General features: G+C 42.6%; 1 protein-coding gene across 1 annotated transcript in view; it reads right to left on the reverse strand.

Moving 5' to 3' along the window:
• The window catches only part of IGLON5 (IgLON family member 5), a 509821-nt gene that overhangs the window by 68152 nt on the left and 413981 nt on the right, over window positions 1-27688 (reverse strand). Inside the window, exon 3 of the mRNA XM_040327264.1 lies at window positions 7914-8146. Coding sequence (XP_040183198.1) covers window positions 7914-8146 — 233 coding nt within the window. The remainder of the gene's footprint in view (window positions 1-7913; window positions 8147-27688) is intronic.

Genomic DNA, 27688 nt, shown 5'->3' on the forward strand with positions numbered 1-27688 from the left:
CGGGTTTTATTTTATGTTGCTGTGACTTGTAGTACTGTCCTTTTTTTTTAATAAAGGCTACAGAGTGCGGCTGTCCAGAAACAATTTTTGTTCCTGCTTTATACGGGTACGCCCATTTGCTTGTCCGTGCCAATCTGCCGACGTATATCGGCGCTCGGCGGTCGGGAAGCGGTTAAAAATTACTTTTATTGTCAAACTTTCCAAAGTGCAAACCTCTCTCCTTAAGGTGGTGCTGTGCTCGGGTTCCCCCTTTAAGCTTGGCCCACTAACACTAAACCATTATATTTGCAGGTCGAGTTAAATTAATAGTTGACATTTTAACGAGGCGAGGCACGGAGCGGAAGCGACGCAATTAAGTCCACATGACAAAAGAATCACGCAATGTAATTGGAGGAAAATTTCAGCAGGAATCAAACTGCTGACATCTTTGTAAAGTTTGTTATGTTTGTTTCGGTTCGGTTACCCCCTCCCCCCCTTTTTTCTGGGCTTTGTTGGTTTCTGCTGAATTGGGCCCTCCGCTCAGAATTGCGCTTTCCATTCCAAAAAAACACCGTCAGGCTGTAATTATCCCCCGTCCCACAATAGCAAGGCTTTCACAGGCCTGACAATGCCGCTGATTGTGAGAAGTGGGGGGGGGGAGGCTGCAAGTTTCCTGACTGACAGCTCCTCTCGCACAAATCCAGATGGGGCTCCTCACAGGCACACAATGACAGCCATTATAAAGCCGGCCGAATCAAAAGCTGTCCCGCAATTGGCCACAGTGATTCCATTTTGCACATGTCACTGCAGCACAAGTGACGAGCAGGGGAGGAGGAGGGGACCACGGAGCTCATAAAGGGACTGCCACTGTTAAGCTATTATGGTGACACTTTCCCTTCGATTTGCTGATTGACGTTACGGCTACTTGAAGCCAAAAAGATCTGGGAGGGCCCTTGACCCTGTACTTCCAGTTAAAGGATTTGTGCAAGAAATAAAATCGCCAAATAAATCAAAGATGACGGCCTAATATCATGTCCGCTCAGTGAGAACGTTACTAGGAGCCCGGCTCATTTATCACAAGTGTAGCCACATCAGAGGGCGCCACGGGCCACATGTGACCCCCGAGCCACCGGTTTGGCACCCCTGACCCAGAGCCTGCCTAGAAACGCCCACTTTTCCAGACTGACATCTACTCATCAAGGCATTTTAATAGTTGCATTTCTCCTCCCAAGAGCCAGCTCACCTCTTTTATCAGGGTTTTTGAGAGCAGTGCTGTGATGTTTCAGGAAGCTACGTACAGCACCCTGCAGCCCCTCCCACTAGCCATAATCTGCCTGAATTGCATAGAGAAATACAGAGAGGGCCGGATTCAAGAAGCAATTGCGCCTGTGTAACCATAGGTTACACAGCGCAATTGCTTACTTGCCCCAGCGTAACGAGTGCTCCTGATTCAGGAACCTCGTTACGCCGACTGCAGCCTAAGATCTGCGTGGCATAAGGCTCTTATACCCGCATATCTTAGGCTGCATTCTTGCGTTGGACGCTAGGTGGCGTTCACGTTGTGCTCAGCGTATAGTATGCAAATTGCATACTAACACCGATTCACAACGTTGCACGAGCCCTGCGTACGCAATTTACGTTGTTTACGTACGGCGGTCTTCGCGCAAGGCTGCCCCTGCTATTAGCAGGGGCAGCCCATGTTACGTATACCCATTGTTCCCGCGTTGCGAAATTCGAATTTTTTGTACTTTGCGTAAGTGAATCGTGAATGGTGCTGGACGCCATTCACGTTCACTTTGAAGCAAATGACGTCCTTGCAACGTCATTTGCCGCAATGCACGTCGCAAAAGTTTCCCAGCGGAGCATGCGCGCTACGATCGGCGTGGGAACGCGCCTAATTTAAATGATTCCCGCCCCCTACGGGATCATTTAAATTGCGTGTTCTAGCGCCGGGCATTTTGCCAGCGCGCCCGCGCAATTCACGGAGCTTCTGCTCCGTGAATCAAGGGCAGCGGAGCAAATTTGCGGGGGCGCAGGGCAAAAACGTTGCCCTGCACCTCCGTAAATAATGGGCAATTCTACCTGAATCCCGCCCAGAGACACTAAAATAATTAATGTAAAGACAACGGAAAGATTTTACTTAGAAATTAATTTGCTTGTTAATAAGGTTTGGATGGGGGATTTTGGAGGACCACAGAAAGCAAAGGCAGATTAAGCGTCAGCCTTAAAACCACGTTTTTTGCAACTGTCCTCTATATAAATAAATATATATATATATATATATATATAAAAAACTCAGTCTAGCAGCGACCCCTAAATATTCTGTTGTTTTGCGCTGAAAATCAGCCTCTGTATCGCTCTCCGCGCTTGGCGTGGCTCAATCCCCTCGGCGTGCTTTGGAAAGTATCTAGTAATTCACCACCTCATTATTGAACTAAACTGCCAATTCAGGGAAGCTTTGATAATAACTAAAAGAAACAACCCGTAATTACACTTTTTACATCATAAATGAATGTTTAGCGGTTTCAACCCGCCATGCGTCCGAAAGCTGAATCGTGCGCTGCAGAAATATGATCCCTCCTTCCTGCCTAATAATCCCGGATTCAAATGCATTCATTCAGCGTGCGCTCCTGGAAAGAGACGTGCGTAATGCTGAGTGTCCACGTTTTAGATGGCTGTAGGCTGCTGACCTGCCAAAAGGTTTCAAATTTCCCTAATTAATATATAATTATCCTTGAAGCTTTGCTTGCTGTGAACTATATTTACTCCGTGTAAACAGTTATGATCATGGTTGATTCGGCCCCCTGCCATGTTTGGGCTGGCGGACAGGAGGCTTTGCGGCGTTACAGATCAAGGTTTGCAACTGCAAGGCAAGCAACTTTAAAATAAAAACTTCTGTAGCACCCTCCTAGCATACAGTTAGGTAAATCTAGTTTTTGGCTCCTTCTGTAATCGAGAGAGCAGTAATCACTTGCTCTGTTCTGCTCATAATTTCACAGGCTGGGAGTTTGATTGTTTCCTCCTGCCTCTGGAAGAAGCTTCCGGAGCTTAGGGTGGGAAATCAAAAAGCTGGTCTAAATACTTAGAAAAATAAATACTTATCACACCCTGGCCAATCCCTGGGGAGGTGTGCCCAGAAGGTGGTCTGGCAGGTGGTAAATAGCCTGGAGCACTGGGGAGACGGTTCTTCCCCCGGTCAGGGAAGGTTATGAGAGCTTCGAGGGGGGGGGGGGGATACAGCTTGCCCCTGAGGCATCCTTTGGACTAAAGAAAGTAGGAGTCTGGCACGACACAATATAAAAAAATTAAATTGTAGTTGACTTTATTCATCATAACCCATCAACACATAAAATAATTCATCATAATCCATCAACACATAAAAAAATTCATCATGTAAAAAGATTGACGTGTTTTAGCCCCAAATGTTATGACCCCAAAGTGTTTGGGGTTGAAACGTGTCCATCTTTTTACATGATGGATTATTTTATGTCTTGATGGATTATGAATGAAGTCTACTACAATTGTAATTTATACTGTGTCGGCGTCAGACTCCTACTTTCTTCAGTCCATAGGATGTCTCAGGGGCAAGCAGCCCCCCCTCGAAGCTCTTGAATCTTCATGGCAATTTATGGTATGTACAGCGCATGACCTGTCATAGACCATTTAACCTTATGCCGTTGACAGTGAAAAATAGGGTCGCAGCGCCGCAGACTTTTCTTATCCTATTGACTGTGTTGTTTTTCTGCAGGGTCTCAGCTGTGTTGAGGTTGAAGACCTGGGAATAATCAGGAGCTGAATGCAAGATTTCTCTACAAGGGGATTGGTCTGGAGAGGGAGAGTCTCACTGACTGGACTGTGTCCATAGGAAGCTGGCAGCAGGCAGCTGTTCTGGAGACTTGTGAGTAAAGACCCTAACCAACCCTCTTTTGACTGTGCAGCACCCTAAAAATGTGCTGGTTACCTATAGTTGTGCAGCCATGCAGGGCAACCAGATGCCAGAGAGACTTGCCTCATGGTCTTCAACTGTGAGACCTAAGGCCTCGTACACACGATAGGTTAACCAGAGGACAACGGTCTGAAGGACCAATTTCATCGGTCCAAACAGATCTTCGGATAAAAAAATGTCAACTTGCTTTAAAATTTAACCGATGGATTGCTAACCGATAGGTCAAAACCGATCGTTAGTACGCAAAACCATTGGTTAAAAATCCACGCATGCTCAGAATCAAGTCGACGCATGCTTGGAAGCATTCAACTTAGTTTTTTTCAGCACATCGTTGTGTTTTACGTCACCACGTTCTGACACGATCGTTTTTTTAACTGATGGTGTGTACGCACGACGGACCATCAGTCGGCTTCATAGGTTAACCTAGGACAACGGTCCTTCAGACCGTTGTCCTATGGTTAACCTATTATGTGTACGAGGCTTTAGACTGTCCCATATTCACAAGGAGAAGAGTGCCCTCTCGTCAATGTTACTGAGCATTTTGGAGTTTCCCATGCCCCAACCTCTTATCTCTTAACATTTTTGCAAGTAATAAATTACAAAAATACAACTAGACTGTTTATTGGAACCAGATTGATTGGGCGACTGGTGGCCCCAGAACTTTTAAAAAATTAACTAGTTAATGTTAGCTTACCCTTTGGGGGTAGTGTTACATTGCTGTCAATGAAGGTTCTCATGTATCCAGGTCGTGGTATAGCTGGTAGTAGGCACATTTAATTAGACTTGTTTCATAATGTTGAAGATGTTTGTAGCTTCTCCAAACCACTTCTTCAGTTATAATGAGCGATAGGAACCAACATTATTTACAGTCGCTATGGAATGTGTCAAGGCAGATGGTGATTGTCCAAGAACAGGATGGGAAGGTGTGAAAGTTGTGGAACCACCTAGTTACATAATCTCATCCTTGGCGTCAGGGAGTCTTTGTGGGTGGTAATTCTTCTATTCACATGCCCGAGGGCGTGACATGTTGTCAGGGGTCAAGATGGAAGACACATGATGTTAAAGGTCTCCACTGATGTTCTGGGATGACTACATACATTTGCTCATGGTGGAGTGCCACATCCATCTCTCAATGAGAACAATAAAGAAATCGAACAATGGATTTTTCAAGACACCACATTGACATTGTATTCAAATAAAAATGTATTTTACTACAGTATTTATAAATAAACAAGTTTTTATTTTAATACAAGGTATGCATAGCTCACAACTGTCCCTGGTTTTGAGGGACTGTCCCTGATTTGTCCTTCTGTCCCTCATTTTGGTCTGATCCATATAGATGTAATTAAAATGCACTTGTTATCTATCCAAAAGTGTTTCCCAGCTCTAAACCTTTCATCCCATTTCTAAATTGCTGCATTTGTAAATTCCAAAATCCAATACAAAGGAATAGTAGAGGTAAAAAAAAGCACTTGTGGGTTTAACTAAACTTGTTTATTGTACAATTCTCCTTTAAGGGGGCGTGGCAAGGGGTGTGTCCTATGCCCGCATACTTTTGCTGATAGCTGGCCCTCATTCCCATCTCAAAAAGTTGGGAGGTATGGGTATGTGGTGCCTCAAATATCTAGGTTCTTATTTCTTTTTTTTTTATTGTTCCTGTTAAGGGATGTTTGTTTCAGTTTGGACAGGATAACTGGTTTACGAAGGAAGCCATTTATGTCAAAGTGGATAACCATCCCTTAATAGGGAGGGACATATAGCCAGATTCAGAGAGACTTAGGCTGGCGTATCAGTAGATACGTCAGCCTAAGTCAGAATTTGTGTCGGCGCTAATTTAAGCGTATTCTGGTAACCAGATACTCTTAAATTAGGCTCAGATACGAGCGGCGTAAGTGTCTTACACCCTCGTATCCTAAAGTGTAACTTTTAGGCTGACCGCTAGGTGGCGCTTCCATTGCGGTCGGCGTAGAATATGTAAATCAGTAGATACGCCTATTCACGAACGTACGCCCGACCGACGCAGTACAGATACGCCGTTTACGTAACGCATTAGCGGCCTAAAGTTATTCCATCAAATAGATGGAATAGTAATGTTAAGTATGGCCGCCGTTCCTGCGTCGAAATTCGAAAATTTTACGTCGTTTGCGTAAGTCGTCCGTGAATAGGGATTTACGTAGTTTACGTCCACGTCAAAATCAATAGGCCCGTGCGGCGGAAATTAGCTGCAATGCACACTGGGAAATGTAGGCGCCCAGCGCATGCGCAGTAGCAAAAAACGTCAAAAAACGTGAGGTCAAGCCTCATTTCCATGATACACGCCCCCCTCCAACCAATTTGAATTAAGCGCCCTTACGCCCGCTCGTTTGAGGCTACACCGCCGTAGATTAGCAGGTAAGTTGATTTAGAATCATTACTACCCTAGCTAATTTACGGCAGTGTAGCCTAAACAGGCTAGGCTACGCTGCCGCAACTATAAGCCAATGTACCTGAATCTACCTAATAGTCTTCAACACCATCTGTCTTCCCAATATATAATGTTGTTTTAACGTCTCTACCTTGGTGATTTGACAAAAATGTACACCTTGAGCTACATGACTAGATGGATTGACACCTAGGCAGACTTCCTGAAACTATGGATGGGATTATGTAGTTAGAACAGGGTGGTTCAAAAAATCCCATTCTGTTCTTGGAAATCAAGATCTGTCTTGACACATTCTATGATTGGCTCAAGGTGTCGGTGCTACCTGTTTGGATATAAATACTGGGGTAGGTTCCTGACATTAGAATGAAAGAAATGGCTTGGATAAGCTAGGAAAGGTCTTTTAACATAAATAAAACAAGTCCAGGTGAATTTTACTAACCATTACTAGTTGCTACATTATTATTTATAGTTGATAAAGAATCTTGTACAAAGTGGAAAGTACAAAGTAAAATACCATTTGACTCAGAATCCACCAGTAGAATGATTTGACAACAGCTTTAAAGTATCTAGCCCCAGTCACAGAAGCCTTATACATAAACTATAACATAACATAATTACAAATTCTATTTTTCAATATTTTAAACCATAAAAATAATCCCTGGTAATCCTGCCATGACTATCCTTGTTCAAGTACTTCCTGGTATAGGGTGAGAGTGCTTGTCTCTGTCTCCTAGTGGGGCTTCTACATTGTGACCCTGTGACATGGGCTTCTAGCGGAGAATTCAAGTGGTCATCTCAAAACACATTCACGTGTCCACTGCTGTGAACAACATTAAACAAATATAAATAAATATTCATTTCATGAAAGAAGATCTATAAATGGAGGGGACGAACCGATCAATCATCCACTCATCTTTCATTCATAGATTCTATTTTATTCATTGAAGCTGTAGTAATGGCTTCCGTGAATGGAGCAGCTGGGTAGAAAGGGCAGGCATTGCCGGGCACTTTTGATGAAAGCCCTTTAGTTCTATTAACCCCCAGCACACTGGAAGATTACAGTGGTGAGGTTGAAGCATCAGAGGAGGACGATTTTAGCAAAAGGAGGAGATGGCATCACTGATGGTAAGTGATGCCCTTGTGCTGATATAGTTTTTTTGTGTTTTAGGTAAACATAGCAATAAAGTAAGTCCCTCTAGATCAGCCTTTCTCAAACTTTTTACGCCAAGAAACCCTTGAAAAAAATTCAGGTCAAGAGGAACCTCTTCTAAAACCAATTCATCAGATGGAAAGGCCGCCCACCTTACAGAGGAAAGAATGGACCTCCAAAAAAAGGTGGTCAGAATGCCACCCTTACAGACAGCTAAAAAGGTAACCATTCTGCTTGACTCTTTCCAGTGGCATTGGCCCCAGAACTATGTAGGCACCATCAAATAGGAGGTCAATTAGCCACAGCTCAAGAAACTCCTGACAAACTCTGTAGGAACCCTAGAGTTCCATGCAACTCAATCTGACAATGACTGCTGTGAATATTGATTAGGAAAAATTAGGATTAGAAGATCTTACCTTGCACAATGAGATAGGCCTGTGTGGTGTGTGGCTTGTCTTGTGTCTGATAAGAACAGGTGTAAAGCCCCTCGTCGGCCACGTCCAAGCTTGTAATAATGATGCTAAATTCTGACTTGTTGTAGTTCAGTAACTGCACCCGGGGGTCTATAGACCACTTGTCATTTCCTGCATACAGGATGTTGGATCTGTTCAGCCAGGCCACTCGTGTCACTTGGTCATCGATGGAGCAGCTGGAGAAAAAAGGACACAGTCAGGGTCGCCTGGTTGGGTTATACAATAAGGACAAATAATACTATATAGAGATTTGGAAGGTTTATGTTCATGACCTAAGCCAGAAGTGAACAGATGCTTTAGGCACAAGCCTAGAATGGCCAATGGTAACTTTGGACCTTGTGAACCCTTTCTGATAATGGCACACTCTAGTTAGAATTACAAATTAGACTTTGAGATGCATACAAAGTGGGGGCACTTGGTCTGTACTTCAGTTTGACATCCAGGCATCGCTGTAGTGTACTAGGTTACCAAGTTTCCCAAAACCTGATGTTAAAGAAATGTCAGTACTGAAAGTTTATACTAATTACCAATAAGATTGAATCTACCTTGAAAGTCCAAATATGATTGGTGAAGGAGGAAACAGAGAGAGAGAGTGAGGAAATTACGCAGGGCAGGCTGTAGGAAGTGCCCACCCAGTAACCCTGTGAGGTTCTCCCTGGTTTCTGTCTGCAGTGAATTATTCTATCAGCCATTGGCCTGGTTTTTCTTGTGCTCATTCTTGTAGAATTGTCAATGTGGTTATGCCAGGAAGCTTTGACCAGTATCTGATGTTGTTTCATTGTTTTGTTAGTCACCTACATAGCAGCAGGTGTCAGCGGACATGTCACCGCTGACATCAGCCGCTCCACAGGGGTAAATGGATGGTCCGATCAGGTCAGACTGAAAAACTGACAGGTGGACCTAATCTGACAGCCTATATGAAAGGGGTTTTAAAGCGTTCTCCACATTCTGCAATCCCACCTCCGGCCCACTGTTCAAAGGTAAAAAAAAGAGAAGGGTCAGAGCCAGTTCACACTGGGGCGGCACGAATTCAGGGGCGACTTGGAAAGGCGTCCTGAAGACGACTTCAGAGGCGACATGTAAAAGGACTTCTGTATAGAAGTCAATGCAAGTCGCCCCCGGAGTCGTACAAGAACCTTTTTCTAAGTCGGAGCGACTTGCGTCGCTCCTATTAGAACGGTTCTGGTGAATAGAATGGGATGCGACTGACGAGTCGCCCCAGTGTGAACCGGCTCTAAGAAATAAAGAAAAAAGTATTTATAGTTTGTAATTTTTTGAAAGTTGTCCTGCCCTAGGCGGTTTTTTAGGAGATTGGCTTCCAATGCATACGCTAATGAACTTGTTGGACTGGTTCATGAGCTTGGGGCAGGAAGTAATGCTATAGAAATAAAGTAGGGCGGGGGCCTGAGGACACAAATGAACTGGTAAAAGCTTTGCAGGACTACAAGAAGCAGTCTGGAAGATTCCTGTATTCTGGAAGACGACTCCATCATAAAGAAATATTGAAAATAGTAACACTACCTGGGTATGACACTAAATCTACAACCCAAGTTAAGTAACTTTATCCATTTTAATTTGCTGGGAAGCGAAACACATGTCCTTTTATTCATTGGGTAAGCTATTCTTTGCTACTTTTGTATTACATGCTAAAATCCTACTTATCTTGAACTATAGTTTTTTTTTTGTGTTCTTAATGTATTATTTGTTTCATAGATTGGCTCTCCTGAGGAAGCGGTTTACCGCGAAACTAGTAGAGACCCTGACCAATCTATCAATTGTAAACCGCAGATATCTCTTAAGGGAACCCTAAGCATCTGATTTTTCCTTTTTAAAATGTCAACTGTATATTTGTTTTTTATCCACAATAAACTTTTTTTATATTATACTGTACATTGTTTTTTATCAGTACCGAGATAGTCCATTTATTCCTTGGGTGTGAACGTTATAGGGTTAGCTTCAGCAACTACTCCGTTGCCCCCACCCCCTCCTGTTTCATTTGAGAGTAATCCAGGTTGATGGTACGTTGCTATAAACTATTATGTTTCTGTATATGAGGCCATACTTCAAATTTGCTGGGAAGGATAGATAGTTTGTGCATGTGCTCATTATATGCATATTTTGTGATACTTTGTATGCCATGAATTGTTTTTCCTACAAATGAATATAACATTTTTCTATAGTAAAGCAAATTATTATACACCACAGGGGTTTTTATGCTTTCTTACTTTTAGCGCAAAGGACCTAAAATAGACAACGTAAAACAGGCCTAGGCCTACAAAAGACTTATGAGAAATGAAGATTTGTTTGCACCCTTGCCTATATTGGCTTTGCCATTTATTGGCCTCCCTACCCTAGATCCTCAACTTCAAACCATACACTAAAAGCACTTCTGTCAGTGCTTTTATTGTTATCCATGCATTCCTGTCCTGATGACAATTGAAACCTCATTTCTCCTAAGGGTGTCACACGGAAAGCAAGCGAGGGGAAATCTCAACAATAGAATGCACAGAGTGAAATAAAGACCTGTCAAAAATGTTAACGGGAGAAGTTAGGCTGAAGTTTGATCTGTTATTTTTTGCCTTCTCTGGCTCCTCCTTTTTCCCCCTCGTCAACACGCTAATGACATTTTCAAATAAAACCCTTTTGCATTTTTATTACCATCCTTATTTGAGACTAAGGCCCGTACTCACGACCAAACATGTCTGCTGAAACTGGTCCGCGGACCAGTTTCAGCAGACATGTTTGGCCGTGTAGGCACGAGCGAACCATTTTCGGACGGATCGGACAGGTTTCCAGCGGACAACTGTTTCCTGGACTTGCTTTAAAACAGTCCACTGGAAACCTGTGTTACGGTCGTCTGTACAGACCTACCGTACATGTCCGGCCGCCCGCCATCCCTTGCATGCGTCGAATGACTTCGACGCATGTGTGGAAGCATTTAAAAGGCAGGCCCGCCCACGTCGCCGCGTCATTGTCGCGGCGACACCGCGTCATCGACGCGGCGACACCGCGGACACGCCCCGCGTATTGTTTACGCGCGGAGTTCTGTTCGATGGTGTGTACAGCCATCGAACAGAAGTCCCCGGGCAGACATGTCCGATGAAAACGGTCCGCGGACCGGTTTCATCGGACATGTCTGCTCGTGAGTACAAGGCCTCAGAGACATCATTACTCGGTCTGTGTGCTTCTCTATGCAATAGAGGCTAGTGGGAGGGGTTGGCAGGGTGCTGTACATAGTTTACCAAGAGCCCTCAGCCCTGATGCAAGGCGTGGGATGGCTCTTGGGAGGAGTTATGCAAATATCAAAATGTCTTACAGTGGTTGTACACCTAGTTACACCACTTTTACCTACAGGCAAGCCTATAATAAGGTTTACCTGTAGGCATGGTAAAAATCTTCTAAACCCTAAACTCCTAAGCATGGTTTAGGAAATATTTCCCATGTTCACTTGCGCCGATGTCATCGACACATGAGCTGTAAAGAAACGGACCTCAAGTGCCATGACTGATGGCTCCCGCGTGCATGCGTGGGAGTGATGTCACGCGACTCTAGCCAGTCACAGAGCCGGAGTCCATGGCCCCAGAAGGAAGAGGGGCAAAGATGGATGTGGCCACCAGTGGGGACATCGGGGATATTGTGAGCTTCGTTTGCAGGTAAGTGCCATGCATACTAGCCCATCATGCTTTTACTTTGCAGGGGAAAAAAGAGGAAGTAAAACCCATCAGGGTTTACTTCCTCTTTAATGGATGGATATCAGTCTGGAGGAGAGAGCATTCCTAAACAGGGAATATTTCCATGCAGATCGCCCTAGGTAACAGTCACATGTGATGCTAAGTCCATGATTTAAAAGACTCAAATCCAGTAAATGAACAGGCATATGGAACAATAACCATGGTGGTTATTTACTAAATACAAATCCACTTTGCACTACAAGTGCAAACTACAAGTTGAAAAACGTGGAAGTCCAATTGTTGTAGATCAGAGAAAATATAAAACAGCATTTTAGCTTGCACATGATTGGATGATAAAATCAGCAGAGTTTTCCCTCATTTCACATCTACCCCTCAGATTTACAGCGGCTGCACTTCCAAGTGCACTTTCAGTGCAATTTCAAGTCCACTTGTAGCAGAAAGTGGATTTGCCTTCAGTAAATAACCCCCCATGTTTTGTTTTTAAAGCCTGGGCCTCTCCATATGCTAATGAACTTGTTGGACTTGTTCATGAGCTCAGGACAAGGAAGTGGCCAGGAACAGTCAGACTGTGTAGGATAGAGAGATGATACTGGATGTCCTTATCTCTATCTGACTTGATGCAGGTTCTAAACTAAGGTGACCAGATTTTTAAAATGAAATCCGGGGACATATATATATTTTTTTTTTTTTACTAGTAATCGAGGCAATCAGCGACTCTCTGCCCGTCGCCGCCCGCCTCACAGCCAGTCAAGTCTCACTCTACGGGCCCCGGCTACTACTGGGTGGGATGTGGAGGAAGATCCCTCCACCAGGGAAGGCAAGGAGATAAACAGGCAGGCGGCTGGCCAGGACTTGAGCCAAGGCAGAAGTACATGTGAGTGAAGCTGAATGGGCATGCTCCCGAAACTGAAGAAATATTCCCTCCACTCCGACCAGCACATGATCATCAGAAAGGGGCACAGATAATGGAAAAAAATACACCCCACCCCCCCCCCCCAAGCTAGTAGGTGCGGCGGAGTGTAGGTGTGTAATTCAGATTTTTTTTAATTCTGCCCTGAATGTCTTTGAAATTGCCCCAGCCCCTGTTCAAATCCAATCTGGGGACAAAACCCGGGGACAGACTTGGTCCGGGGACAGTGTCCTCAATCCGGGGACTGTCCCCTGAAACCGGGGATGTCTGGTCACCCTATTTTAAACGCAATGTGAGAAGCTCACGGTGTGCAGTGATATCCAAGCAAGCAATTTCATTACGGGAGAGGCGCCTGTACAGCTGTGCAATACTGAAGAGAAGGCTGGAGGTCAGCTCTTATGTTCAATCCATTATTATTTTCAGCACAGTCTCAAGTCTCCGTGTACCAACAATTATGGCTAGGGAAGCTTTCCATCTACTACTATATGTAAATCTGTTAAGCTGAACAAAGTTAAAAAACAAAACTGCTATTTAATGGGTCACGTCCCAACTCTATATCTCTGATAGAAAGTCTGTGATAGTCAGTGGGGCTCAGGTAATAGAAGGGTAACAAAAGCTACAAAGGCTTCAATGACAGACATATTGGCTGCCTGTTTGAGACATAAATATATTGCTTTCCAGCAGTCATACCTTGTTCCTTTTATAAAGACATGGATTCACAGCGTGACTACTTCCCAATATAGCACTTGGTATGAAGCCTTATCCAATAGGCCCATTATTTCCTCGTTGGAAGAGAGCCCCCAGAGGCTTCCCGATCCTTTCATTTCAAAACACAAATCGCCCGGCTGTAGCTTCAAGGACAACTGTCTGGCGAAATTGTCGGATTGGCATCTGATTAATGTACAGTTACTAGAGAGCAAGGGAACGTATCTAGTTCACCCTGATACTGGAGATATCTGAAGAGCTTCAAAGGGGAACTGTGGCTCCAGAAAACACGGGGAGGACAAAAGAGGACCTCACGGGTTACGGAAGACTGAAAATGGTATACTGCCGAACATTCAAATAGGGGATTTTTTTTTTATAATTATAAAAATGTTATTGAATTTTTAAAGTTTGATCTTAAAAAATGTATATCTCATGGTGTCTGATTTATGTACAGTTACTAGAGACCAAGAGAACATATCTAGTTCACCCCGATACTGGAGACATCTGAAGAGCTTCAAAGGGGAACTGTGGCTCCAGCAAATGAATGTAGTACAAAAGAGAGCTGCTTGGGTTACAGGAGGCCTAATAGTGTACCGATGAACATTCAGAAAAAGGTAGATTTATTTTAATTATCAAACTTGTATGAAATATTTGAAGTTCAATCTTTAAAGTGTATGCCTGATGGTATCTGATTTATGTACAGTTACTAGTGACTCAGGGAACATATCTAGTTCATCTCAATACTGGAGACATCAAAAGAGCTTCAAAGGAGAACTGTGGCCCCAGCAAATGTGCGTAGTACAAAATAGAGCTTCTTGGGTTACAGGAGGCCTAATAGTGTGCTGGGGAACATTCAGAAAGGGCAGATATGTTTTAACCACTTGACCTATGGAAGGTTTTACCCCCTTCATGACCGGCCATTTTTTTGCGATTTGGCACTGCGTCGCTTTAACTGACAATTGCGCGGTCGTGCGACGTGGCTCCCAAACAAAATTGACGTCCTTTTTTTTCCACAAATAGAGCTTTCTTTTGGTGGTATTTGATCACTTCTGCGGTTTTGATTTTTTGTGCTATAAACAAAAATATAGCGACAATTTTGAAAAAAAAAACAATATTTTTTACTTTTTTCTATATTAAATATCCCCAAAAAATATATAAAAAAAAACTTTTTTTTCCTCAGTTTAGGCCGATACGTATTCTTCTACATATTATTGGTAAAAAAAAAATCGCAATAAGCGTTTATTGATTGGTTTGCACAAAAGTTATAGCGTCTACAAAATAGGGGATAGTTTTATGGCATTTTTATTAATTATTATTATTTTTTTTTACTAGTAATGTCGGCGATCAGTGATTTTTATCACGACTGCGACATTATGGAGGACACATCGGACACTTTTGACACCATTGTCATTTATACAGCAATCGGTGCTATACAAATGCACTGATTACTGTGTAAATGACCCTGGCAGTGAAAGGGATTAACCAGTACGGAGCGGGGAAGTGGTTAAGTGTGTCCTAGTGAGTGATTCTAACTGTGTGGGGGCTGGGCTACGAGTGACACGACACTGATCACTGCTCCCGATTACAGGGAGCAGAAGATCAGTGTTGTTTGCCTAGCCAGAACAGGGAGATGCCTTGTTTACACTGGCCTCTCCCCGTTCTGCAGCTCCGTGACACGATTGCGGAAACACTGGTGGACAACCAGTTTGCGGTTCCCGTGGACACGGTCACGGAACTTGCCGTAGGGGCGTGTGCCCCCCAAACGGCGCGAAATTCAAAGCAACATATATATATTTATATGTTGCTTTGCGCAGCCGTGCCATTCTGCCAATGTATATCTATATGGCGGTCAGGAAGCAGTTCATCTTTAAAAAAAATATATATATATTTTTGAAGTTCAATCTTTAAAGTGTATGCCTGATGGTATCTGATTTATGTACAGTTACTAGTGACTCAGGGAACATACAGGCATACCCCACTTTAAGTACACTCACTTTACATACACTCACGAGTAAGGACATACCCGCGAGTGTATGTAAAGTGCCTTACAAGTACTGTACAGACATTTTGCAGCCGCAGTACCCAGTGTGCCCCTGACAGCCCCACTACAGCCCCTGTGACCTCAACTACAGCTCATGACACCCCCACTATAGCTCCCGACTCGCCACTATACCCTAGAAGTGAAAAAAGGTATTTCACTTTAAGTACATTTTCGTTTTACATACATGCTCTGGTCCCATTGTGTACTTAAAAGTGGGGTATGCCTGTATCTAGTTCATCTCAATACTGGAGACATCTAAAGAGCTTAAAAGGAGAACTGTGGCCCCAGCAAATGTGCGTAGTACAAAATAGAGCTTCTTGGGTTACAGGATGCTTAATAGTGTACTGGGGAACATTCAGAAAGGGCAGATATGTTTTACCCACTTGACCTATGGAAAGTTTTACCCCATTCATGACCAGGGCATTTTTTGCTATTCAGAACTGCGCTACTTTCATTGGCAATTGCTTGGTCATGCAACTCTGCCCAAATTAAGTTTATATAATTTTTTTTCACACAAGTAGAGATTTCTTTTGGTGGTATTTAATCACCGCTTTTTTTTTTATATATAAACAAGAAAATATCAACATTAAAAACACAAAAACATATTTTTGAGTTTCTGTTATAACATTTTGCAAATAAGTAATCTTTTTTCATACATTTAAGCCAGCATGTATTCTGCTACATTTATTTGGTAAAAAATAACCCAAATCAGTGTATATTATTTAGTCGTATGAAAGTGAGTCCATAAACTAGGGGTTGTATATTTGATCAATCCTGATGTACTGACAGCCTATCTAATTTCCCCACAAATGACCCATTTTTGGAAAGGAGACAGACCAAGGTATTTAGTAAAAGGCATGGTGAGTTTTTTTTAATTACATTTTTTTTGTCAAATTTTTTTTTTCACAATTCTTTTTTTTTACATACTGTCGCCAGTGCAGTAAATGTACTGTGGACGGAATTTTTGAAGCTTGGTCTTTAAAGTGTATGTCTGATGGTATCTGATTAATACACAGTTACTAGAGAGCAAGCAAATATACTGTATCTTGTTTGCCTTAAACTGGAGATGCAGAATCTAATGAGATTCAAAGGGGAACAGTGGCTCTAGAGGGGGGAGAAAATGGGGAGAACACCTATAAGGCCCCATACACACGACCGAGTTTCTCGGCAGAATTCAGCCAGAAACTCGATGGGAGCCGTATTCTGCCGAGGAAACCGGTCGCCTGTACACATTTGGCCGAGGAAACCGATGAGGAACTCGTCGAGCCAAATAGAGAACATGTTCTCTATTTACTCGTTTGTCAATGGGGAAACTTGGCTCGCCGAGATCCTCAGCGGCTTCACAAGGAACTTGACGAGCAAAACGATGTGTGTACGGGGCCTAAGAGAACCTCATGGGTTATAGGAGACTTAATAGTGTAATGGTGAACATTCCAAAAGGGCAAATTTTGTTTAAATTATAAATTAATAAAAATATATATATATATATATATATATATATATATATATATATATATATATATATATATATATATATATATATATATATATATATATATATATATATATATATATAATTTCTTTCTAATTATTGAGTTTAAAAACTCAATAATTAAAAAAAAAAAAAACAATAATTTGCAAAATAATGTAATATTTATTTTTTATTAATTTATAATTTAAACAAAATCTGCCCTTTTTGAATGTTCACCATTACACCATTAAGTCTCCTATAGCCCATGAGGTTCTATGTTTGATGGTATCTAAATATTGTAAAGTTACTAAAGAGAAAGGTAAAATATCTAGTCCTCCTTGTTACTGGAGATATCTTAAGTGCTTCCAAAGAGAGCAGTGGATCCAGCAAACAATGGGAGAATACTTAATAGAGGACTTGTTACAGGAGGCTTAATGGTGTACTGGCAAACATTCAGAAAGGGCAAATTTTTTTGAAATTAGAAAAATGTTATTACATTTTTGAAGCTTGATCTTTCAAGAGTATGTCCAATGGAATCTGAATAATGTACGGTTACTAGAGAGCAAGGATACATATCTAGTTCACATAATTACTGGAGATATCTCAAGGGCTTCCAAGAAGAGCAGTGACTATAGCTAACGTGAAAAGGACACCTAATAGAGAATGTGTTATAGGAGACTTAATGGTGTACTGGTGAACATTCGGAAAGAGAAAATTTACTTTGAAATTATACAATTTGTATTGAATTTTTAAGCTTGATCTTCCAAGTGTATGTCCAATGGTATCAGAATAATGTAGTTACTAGAGAACAAGGGAACATATCTAGTTCACCTTGCTACTGGAGATATCTGAAAGGTTGAAAAGAAGTGGCGCTAGCAAATGTGGAAAGGACACTCAATAGAGAATGTGTTATAGGGGGTTTAATGGTGTCCTGGAAAACATATAGAAAGGGCAGATTTTTATTTTTTTATTCATTAAAATGTTATTGAATTTTTGAAGCTTGATCTTTAAAGTGTATGCCCAATGGTATCTGAATAATACATAGTTGTACAGTTACTAGAGCTCACGGTAATATATCTAGTTTACCTTGTTACTGGAGATACAGGCCCGGATTCACGTAGAATGGCGTATCTTTGTGCGAGCGTAACGTATCCTATTTACGTTACACCTCCGCAACTTTGACAGGCAAGTGCCGTATTCTCAAACCAAAGTTGCGGCGGCGTAGCGTAAATAGGCCGGCGTAAGCCCGCCTAATTCAAATGTGGTAGATGTGGGCGTGTGTTATGTAAATTTACTGTGACCCCACGTAAATGACGCTTTTTACGAACGGCGCATGCGCCATCCGTGAAAGTATCCCAGTGCGCATGCTCCAAATTAACCCACAATAAGCCAATGCTTTCGACTTGAACGTAAATGACGCCCAGCCCTATTCGTGAACGACTTACATTTTCCAAATTCGACGCCGGAACGACGTCCATACTTAACATTGTTACGCCACATCTACACCTCATATAGCAGGGGTAACTTTAGGCCGGGAAAAGCCTAACGTAAACGGCGTATCTGTACTGCGTTGGCCGGGCGTACGTTCGTGAATTTGCGTATCTAACTGATTTACATATTTCTAGGCATAAATCAGCGTACACGCCCCTAGCGGCCAGCGTAAATATGCAGTTAAGATACAAAGGCGTAAGAGACTTACGGCGGTTGGATCTAATACAAATCTATGCGTAACTGATTCTAAGAATCAGGCGCATAGATACGACGGCTCGGACTCAGAGTTACGATGGCATATCTGGAGGTACGCCGGCGTAACTCGTTTGAGAATCCGGGCCACAGTAACTAAAAAACTTCAAATGGGAACTGTGGCTCCAGAAAACATGGGGAGGACAAAAGAGGACCTCATGGACTACAGAAGACTTAAAGGGGTTGTAAAGGTAAAAAAATGTTTTCCCCTAAGTAGCTTCCTTTACCTTAGTGCAGTCCTCCTTCACTTACCTCGCCGTCGTATCTCCTACGTGAATCCGGGCATTATCATGCTCAGTCCATGTTCAAGAAGCTTCTGATGGAAGCTGCCATTGTCCAACTCACAAGCACCACGGTGATCCCAGAGCCCAGTAATGCTGATGAGGTGCTTCACTGCCCTGGAAATAGCAGGCAGTATGTAGGCTGCCAGCTTCCATCAAAAGCTTCTCAGAAAGGTAGGACAGCTGACAGATTTCCTTGAATATTTTTTTTTTCCTCTTAATTTAAATGTAGCCATATTACGGGTTTCCCTCAGGTCTCTATTCTTCCACAGAAATAAATTTTACTGACATAAGCACCTGCCTCCAAAATGAGTAGCTATTCTCTGCCTGCATTTTGGAGCCGAGTCCTCTGGGTGGAATTCTTCTCCTTACAATAATACTCCCCTGATAAGACATCGCAGTCTCAACATGTCAGGATTGATCTGGATTCCTGCCTGTGGAGAGATCATAACATTGTAATGATTGCTGCAAGTCCAACCCGTAAATCAGAACTGGAAAGAACGCCATTAACCCTTGCAAGGTCTGTCAATCCTGGGATCCAGTACTCTCGTGTTGAGTGAAACAATGTATCTATGGTGTGATCAATGTGTGATCTTCTTCTATAGAAGACACGCCAACAGGATGAACACCCAAACCTCAGTCCTCCAGTAACAAGTCCGCCCAGATTTAGGGGGGATACTGGGAATAATTAGAAGACCCGACAACTACAGATAACTTAAAGTGGATGTAAACCAATTTTTGTTTTAATTAAGGCGTGTAACTTGTACAGTATAGGATTTCACATCATCTGTACCCAGTCTTGCCACGAAGAGCTAATCCAGCTCTGAGCAATCCTCTTATCTTTCTTTTCAGTGAGATAAAAACTGACAGACAGAGAATTACCAGCCCGTTCTCCCCCCCCCCTGCTGTGAGTGACAGGTGATTTACATATCTCATGCAGGAGCCTGAGAGAGGCATTCTGTGTACTTCAGATCCCCTCCTCCTTTCTTCTACAGCTCTCCCAGGATTGGCTGCTCCACACCTCAGCATGATTGGGCATGCTGAAGTCATGAGGTGACTTTTCTGGGTTTTGACTGGATGTTAGTGATCATAGCAGAAGTTCAGTGTAAGAAATACACAGGAGAAAATGCATGTTGACAAGGGAAGCGTAGAGGAGGGCGGGGAGTCTACTGACATCACGACCCACCCCCAGAATCTTCAGTTTTTCAGGTCTTATAACAGACAGAGGGGAGACATTTGACAGGTAAGGATACATGCAGGAGGCATCTATATCATTTTAGAAAACCACTATGGCAGTAGTTTAGAAAGGATGAGAGTGGGTTTACATCCACTTTAAACCTGACCTCCAGCCTTCCCTTCAGTCTTGCACAGTTGTACGTACCTTTGCGCCGGGCGCAGCGTATCTAAGATACACTACACCGCCGTAACTTATTTATTTTATTTCGAATCCTCAAAGAATTTGCACCGTAAGTTACGGCGGCGTAGTGTATCTCTGGCGGCGTAAGGGCGCGGAATTCAAATGGGGGCGTGTTTTATGTAAATACGTCGTGACCCGACGTAAACAACGTTTTTTTTAACTGCGCATGCGCCGTCCGTGGGGGTATCCCAGTGCGCATGCTCGAAATTAAACCGGAACCAGCCAATGCTTACGACGGTGATGTCATTCTACGCAAATTCCTATTCACGAACAACTTACGCAAACGACGTAAACAATTCAAAATTGGACACCTAGGAGGAGAGGAGGAGTCGCCTAGGTGGCCCGTGGGTGGAAGCAGGAAGTGTGACAGGAAGTCCCACTCAAAAGTACCCACCCTCTCCCCCCAAAAGAATTACATGCCAAATGTGGCATGTAAGGGGGCGAGGAGTACTTAAAGCGAAAGTTCCACTTTTGGGTGGAACTCTGCTTTAACAATAAAACATAGAAGCTGATAACTATGGATACTATGCACAGCTGCACCAGATTCTGTGTGCACCAGTTTTAGTACATCTCCCCCATTGTGGTTATATCATTTGGTGCCAGTTCACACCACATGCAATCCAGTGTGTTTTTTTTCTGCACCAAAATGCATGGATAGTAGGTTATATGGTTTTCAATGGCACAGTTTACACTAGTGCATAACAGTTCCAGAGAAAAAGTAGAACATGCTGCATTTGTTCTGCACTGTAATGGAACGTGGTAAAACACTTAACAAAAATGCATCAAAAAAAAACTAAACGCACCAAAAATGCACCGGAACAGACATCTCTCGTTATTTAAAGGGTATGTTCACCTTTACAGAAACATCTGTAAGGTGAACTTAAACAAGCTTTGGCTGTACTTCTACTTTAAAGAGACATTGTCACTTTGCCCCCAGAGGTGGCATGTGAGCATGGCTGGGTAAGTATACACCCCTAGGTGGGGTGTACTATGTCCTGAAGGGACAAAGTGACAGTGTCTCGGGAGGAAGAGTCACCAGGACGTCCTCAGCAGAGTGGTAGACAATTGGTTGCGAAGGAGCAGAAAGGTTTCCATCTAGCTGACTATGTAGTATTGTAGAGTTGTGTAAATCACAAGAAGGGTTGAATAGGTTATGTTTCTATTTGCCATTAACCAAAACATGTGGTTTATGGACTTTACCAAACTCTTATGCTGGCCACACGTTTTCGAATTTTGAATAATCGTTCGATTTTCAACTAATAGCAATGGCCAATTTTTGTGTGGCAATCAAATTTGAGTAATCAGGCTTGAGCTGTGACCTGGAAAGAAAATAAGATTACCAGCCACAAATTTTCTTTTCCGTAACAGGAGGTGAAATTGATGACTTGGTTGGTCGAATTTTGAAATCAATGGTGGCACCATTGATTTACAAAACGCAGAAGATTTTCAATTTCTACATTGACAAATTGTTAGGAATTCGACCCATGTATGGCCTGGATTACTCTCTCTTTTAGAGAAAACGTAATAATAAAAAAAAAAAAACAACACCACCATTGGCAATGGCTGCTGAGTGGGCAGATGCCTTTCTTCTCTGTGCTGAAGATGCAATAGTAATTGCTGCAATTGTCCCTGAGCGCTCTACCACCTGCTGGTCTGTCTATACGTTCCGTTTATGTATGCATTTATTTTGTTTCTTAGAAATATACGTGTCTGAGATCAGCCTAAAGAAAGAGGAAAGTGTTCTTAAAATTAGCAAGTCATTACTTGGATATAATTATGGGCACAGCCAGGTGCCTTTTTGCCAAAGCACCTGGGAGCCTCAATATCCACATACCTATAAAACACCAACCAAAGTACATAAGGATAAACCCTGGCTCATCCTCCCTGCATTCCATGTCTGGGGACGTGCAGCATGGTACGGCGGCAATAAACACAATTGCAGAAACAGAATTTGTATTAAGATTGAAGTTCGATAAATCACAACAAGCCCCGACGGGAAGACACCCTACTTGGAACACTCACAGGATGCAAGGGATGTGTAGCATAGCAGGTCTCAAGGGTGGCGATAGTGTCTGCCTTAAGGGGGCAGAGTGCAACCTGGATGATCTGTACCCAAGTGGGGAGGTTTCCAAGAGGAATGGTGTGTCCATATCCTTCCCCTACTTGTCTGGAACCTCTCACTGCCACTAATCCCCTGTCAGACGGGTAACCTGTCCCTACACTACCCACATGTGAAAATGCATGCCAAGCCTGGGAGCCTTAAAAAGGCTCTGCCTGCCTGAACCAAGATGGGTGCCAAAGTCACATGAGACGGCAGTATCCAACCAGATTGTTTCCTCAGTGACCCAGGAAACCATAAAGGAACCATGTTCCACTTGACTTCCCCTCCAACTGCAATGCTGCTGTGGTCGAGTGCCACCTACAGTGGAGAAAATAGGCTGCACCTGCCTACGCATGTGTCACCATTGGTAAGTAAGACAGTCCATTCGTTTAGTAATGGGCCAATGACCTAGGATGCAGGCTAAAGTGTGTCCCTTTGAACTCTGGTTGGTATTTGGTATAATGCTTGGCTAGTTTTCATGGCTTCTTGGAAATAATGGAAGTAAGCCGAGACAATATCAAACACCAAAAGGTGCCTGCTTTTGGATCCTTGACAGTTTACCTAGCATTAAGAATGTGACCTGTACACTTTAAATGGTAAGAACATTACGAGTGTACTTTAAAGGCCAATTTCAGCTACCCTTTTCCAATAATAAACAAACTTTCTTAAAATAAAAAAATGCAATACTTACCCTATCTCTAGTGTTGCCCACTGCAAATTCTCTGCTCTGCGATCCAGGACCGGTCCTCTCCTAGAATGACACCCATCATCCTTCAAAACCCTACCTGTAAGCCCAGGGTATCAAGCATACGATCCATGGTGGTGTGTCTTCAAGTCACCTTGGGCTCACAGGAGAACGCTGCAGAAACAGCACCCTATGGCAACATTGTGAAGCTCTCTACTGTATTCAGGAACCATCCATCATTGGAAAAAGATTAGGAGTAAGAGGACCCATGGAGTCATGTGACCAGACCCCTTAGATAAAGGTACAGAAAATAAATGTGGGGGGGGGTCAAGGGGGCAGGGCCACCATCAGGGGGGTACATGCAGTACACCTGTACGGGGGCCGGAGGTCCCCAGGGGTCCGGATGGCAACCCCCCCTTTTTTTTGTAAGGGGCACGGAGGTCTCCAGGGCCCTGGATGGCAACCCCCCATTTTTTTCATTCCTGATGGGGTCACTTGGGTCCATAAATATGACATTTCTCATTTTTAAATGGCAAACCCAGGAGCTTCAATCCTTATCCTTCACTAGTTCTGCTAGCCCCTACTATATCAGACAGCCTCTAGATCAGCCGTTCTCAATTACAGATCCTCCAAAGGTTGCTAGGGGTTCCTTGAGCAATTTCTGCCTTTGAGATAAGAAACCACTGACCTCAATGTTAATTTTGGCTCTCAATGACCACAAATGTAAGGCCCTGTACACACGATCAGTCCAAACTGATGAAAACGGACTGAAGTCCAGTTTCATCAGTCCAAACCTACCGTGTGTACGGCCCATCAGACTTTTGTCCTTCAGACCAAAGATTTAAAACTTGCTTTAAAATCGGACTGATGGACTGATGACCGATCAGTCAAAACCGATGGTTAGTACGCAAAAGCATCGGTTCAAAACCCGCGCATGCTCAGAATCAACTCGACGCATGCTTGGAAGCATTGAACTTCGTTTTTTTAGCACGTCGTGTTTTACGTCACCGCGTTGGACTCGATCGGATTTTGAACTGATGGTGTGTAGGCACATCAGACCATCAGTCCATCAGACTTCAGCCTTCAGTCCGTTTTCATCAGTATGGACTGATAGTGTGTACAAGGCCTAAGGATCATTCTTCCCAATGACTATAATGAACCCTGAGCTGTAGATATAGTAAGTATATTGAGGAGTTCACCGAGGCCTCAAAGTTACTTCAAGGGTTCCTCCATGTTTAAAAGTTTAAGAAGGGCTACACTAGAGCTAATTCCACTGTGGCACTACAAGCCCCAGCAAAGCCTTTCATCCTGTGTTGGTTAGGGAATGATACGAAATGTAGTTCCCTAACAGATAGAGACATGTAAATTGCTTGCTTTGAGACTTGAGCTAAAAGGCTTTTCAACATCACAGGCATGTTTGATGTCAAGGTCACGGTACAACTTCAAGGTCGTAGCCGATGACAGCTGGTCTTAAAACTGTAGGGAGAACAGCATGAATTGCTGGATTGTACAATGAAGCAGATTAGGTTTCTGCTCTGTCTAGGTGGCATTGTGACAAGCCGATTCAGAATAACGACTCTGGGATAATTAGAGAAATGGGGGCTGACGCAAAGTCAGGGTCTACATAAAATGGATCCATTTATTGGCAAACAGATACTGCTTTATTGTATATAAGCTTGCCCAGGATCGGAGAGCAGTAGGGTTGCCAACTGTCCCTCATATTACCTTATATTTTTTATTACATTCATTTTATTGTATTTCTTCTGCCAACATCATGACTTTTCGTCAAAACAGCCAGAGCTGCAGAATGTGTATAAAGTTGTGTCATAAAACTCTATTTTTATTCTTGTATTTCTGTTAGGGTTCTCATTTATCCAGGTCATGGTATATTTAGTAGTAGTAAATCACATTTAGCTGAAATTGTTTTGTAATGTTGACCATGTTTCGCAGCTTAGCCAAGCCAACTTGTTCATAATGAGTGTCAGGGATATACCCCAACATTTATATCCATGCAGGTAGCACAGACACCCGAATCCATTCACCATAGATTGTGTCATGGCAGGTGTTGACTGTCCAAGAACAGGGTGGGGAGGTGTGAAAGTTGTGGATCATCTTATTCTAGTTACATAATCCCATCCTTGGTGTTATGAATTTGCCAACACCGCTCAATTATACCTAGATCTGGCTTTTATTTGTATTTAAAATTAATTGTTTTTTCTTTTTATGTTTTGGATGGAGTGGGGATAGTAGAACCTTTGTCATGTTTTGATGGCTGCCTTACAAGTGGAGAGATTCTCTTTCCTTTTTGTCTTGGTGACCATTGTCCGAGAGGAAAGTGATGGGAAATCAAAAATGTAGACCTGTCATCATTAGACACGTGCACACCGGAAATTTTCATTTTGCTTTGGATGCATTCGTTAATTGCAGAACTTTGTTTCTTCATATTCCTTATGTTAAACCGTTTTGTTTTCAGAATTCATTTTGTATCTTCGGCATTCTTTTCGTATATTTTTTGGTCCAGGTGGATTTGAAACATTTTGCAGTTTTTCCAGAAGATTGCTATATATTGAATAAAAAAGATTCGATATTTTCAGACACTATTCCAACCCACCAAGAGAAATGTAATGAGCTGATTGGACAATATCCACTAGCATTATGTGCATCCGAATTAACAAATGGAATGAAATTCATAATCTGAACCCCGAATTATCGAACATATTCGAAAATTGAATTAATTTCCCCATGGGCCGAACTATTAGGCCCCGTACACACGAGGAGACATGTCCGATGAAAACAGTCCACGGACCGTTTTCATCGGACATGTCTCCTGGGAGCTTTTGGTCTGATGTGTGTACACACCAGCAGACCAAAATCCCCGCGGACAGAGAACGCGGTGACGTAGAAGACACTGACGTTCTCAAACACGGAAGTGCAATGCTTCCACGCATGCGTCAAATCAATTGGACGCATGCGCGGGATTTCAGGACGCTGGTTACACGTCATAACCAGCGGACATGTCCGATTAGGTGTACTAACCATCGGACATGTAAGACGGACATGTTTCCAGCGGACAAGTTTCTTAGCTTGCTAAGAAACTTTTGTCCACTGGAAACCTGTCCGCTAGGCCGTACACACGGTCGGACATGTCCGCCGAAACTGGTCCGCGGACCAGTTTCAGCGGACACGTTCGACCGTGTGTACGCGGCCTTACTGTATCTTTTGACATCATTCAAATGAAACAAATAAAAGTAATGCGTTCATTATTTAATTATAACTTTTTCGGATTTGTTCACATGTGTTACTATGTCCATTCTGAGATTCATATACATCCAAATCTCTGAAAATTAAATTTTCATCCGAAAAACAAATCATAATGAAAGGAAAAGCACATGGTTAGTCTTCAGAACAGAAGAGAAATATTCCAATGAGGACACCTGTTATGACGACAACTGTCTAAAGCTGGGTATACAGCACACTATATTCCTTCAACATTTTTCACTGTAAGAACATTCTTTCATTAATGTTTATTTTTGACTGCAGTAATGAGAAAATTTGAAGAAGCAGGATGGAATTTTTTTCTCTAATTTACAAATTTCTAACATTATATCTGGTTGGAAAGACCATTCATTCCAAAAACCGAATGTTAAAAGCAAACAAAATATCGAAATGCTTTCATACGACATTCGAATGTACTGAAACATTTACATGTGAATTTCCCTAAGAATTTCTAAGGTTTTGGAGGGGATTTCTCTCACTTTGTAGAGAATTAATCTCATTTCCTGCTGTGTCTTCAAGCCAAGAAGTGAAGGTGAATCTCCTCAATGGAAAGTAGACAACAAGACAAAACCCAACAAAAATGTTACCAATTCTCTACCCTTTTGAAAAACTAAACAAAATTTGGGTTTTAGGTATACTTTAGGGCCCAATTCTAGGTCACAATGGTGCCCATCCTCCCCCAGAACCCCTGCCCCTCAAAATTTAGCTATGAATGTTTAAATGTCAATATACAGTGGGGTTGATTTACTTTAACTAGAGAGTGCAAAATATGGCGCAGCTGTGGATGATAGCCAATCAGCTTCTAACTCCAGATTGTTCAGTTAAGCTTTGATGAAAAACCTGGAAGCTGATTGGTTTCTATGCAAAGCTGCACCATATTTTGCACTCTCCAGTTTTAGTAAATCAACCCCATAAAATATATATATATTTTTTAAGGGATCTTCATTTGGGTTTTGTGATGTCATAGGTTCTCTTTTGTCCTTAGGGCTCACATAATAATGGCCAAAAGTAATGCAAACAATAAAAATTGTAGTATCAACTTTTTATTGGTGGTCAGTAGTAGAAGGGCCACCCTTACATCGGAGGTCACTGGAGAAATGCCTTGCTAGATTGGTGGTCATTGAAATGAATGCCCTGTTACATTGGTGGCCAATGCCCCTAATATTGAGGGTCATTGGGAAGATTGGACCTTGCAGATGGCTAAAAAGAGGAGAGGCTACACTCAGATGATGGTTGCAGAACTATACAATATCAGACAAGAGGTCAGTCTTCCGCTTTCCAAGAAACAATAAGCAACCTCTAGAGGAGCCCTAGTTGAGGGCCCTGTTACATTCATGGTGATTAGAGAAGCCTCCTCTTATATTAGCGGTCAGAGGAGAAAAAGCCCCTTACTGTA

This window comes from Rana temporaria, chromosome 10 (genome assembly GCF_905171775.1).
Source record: "Rana temporaria chromosome 10, aRanTem1.1, whole genome shotgun sequence".
Classification (NCBI taxonomy): Eukaryota; Metazoa; Chordata; class Amphibia; order Anura; family Ranidae; genus Rana; species Rana temporaria.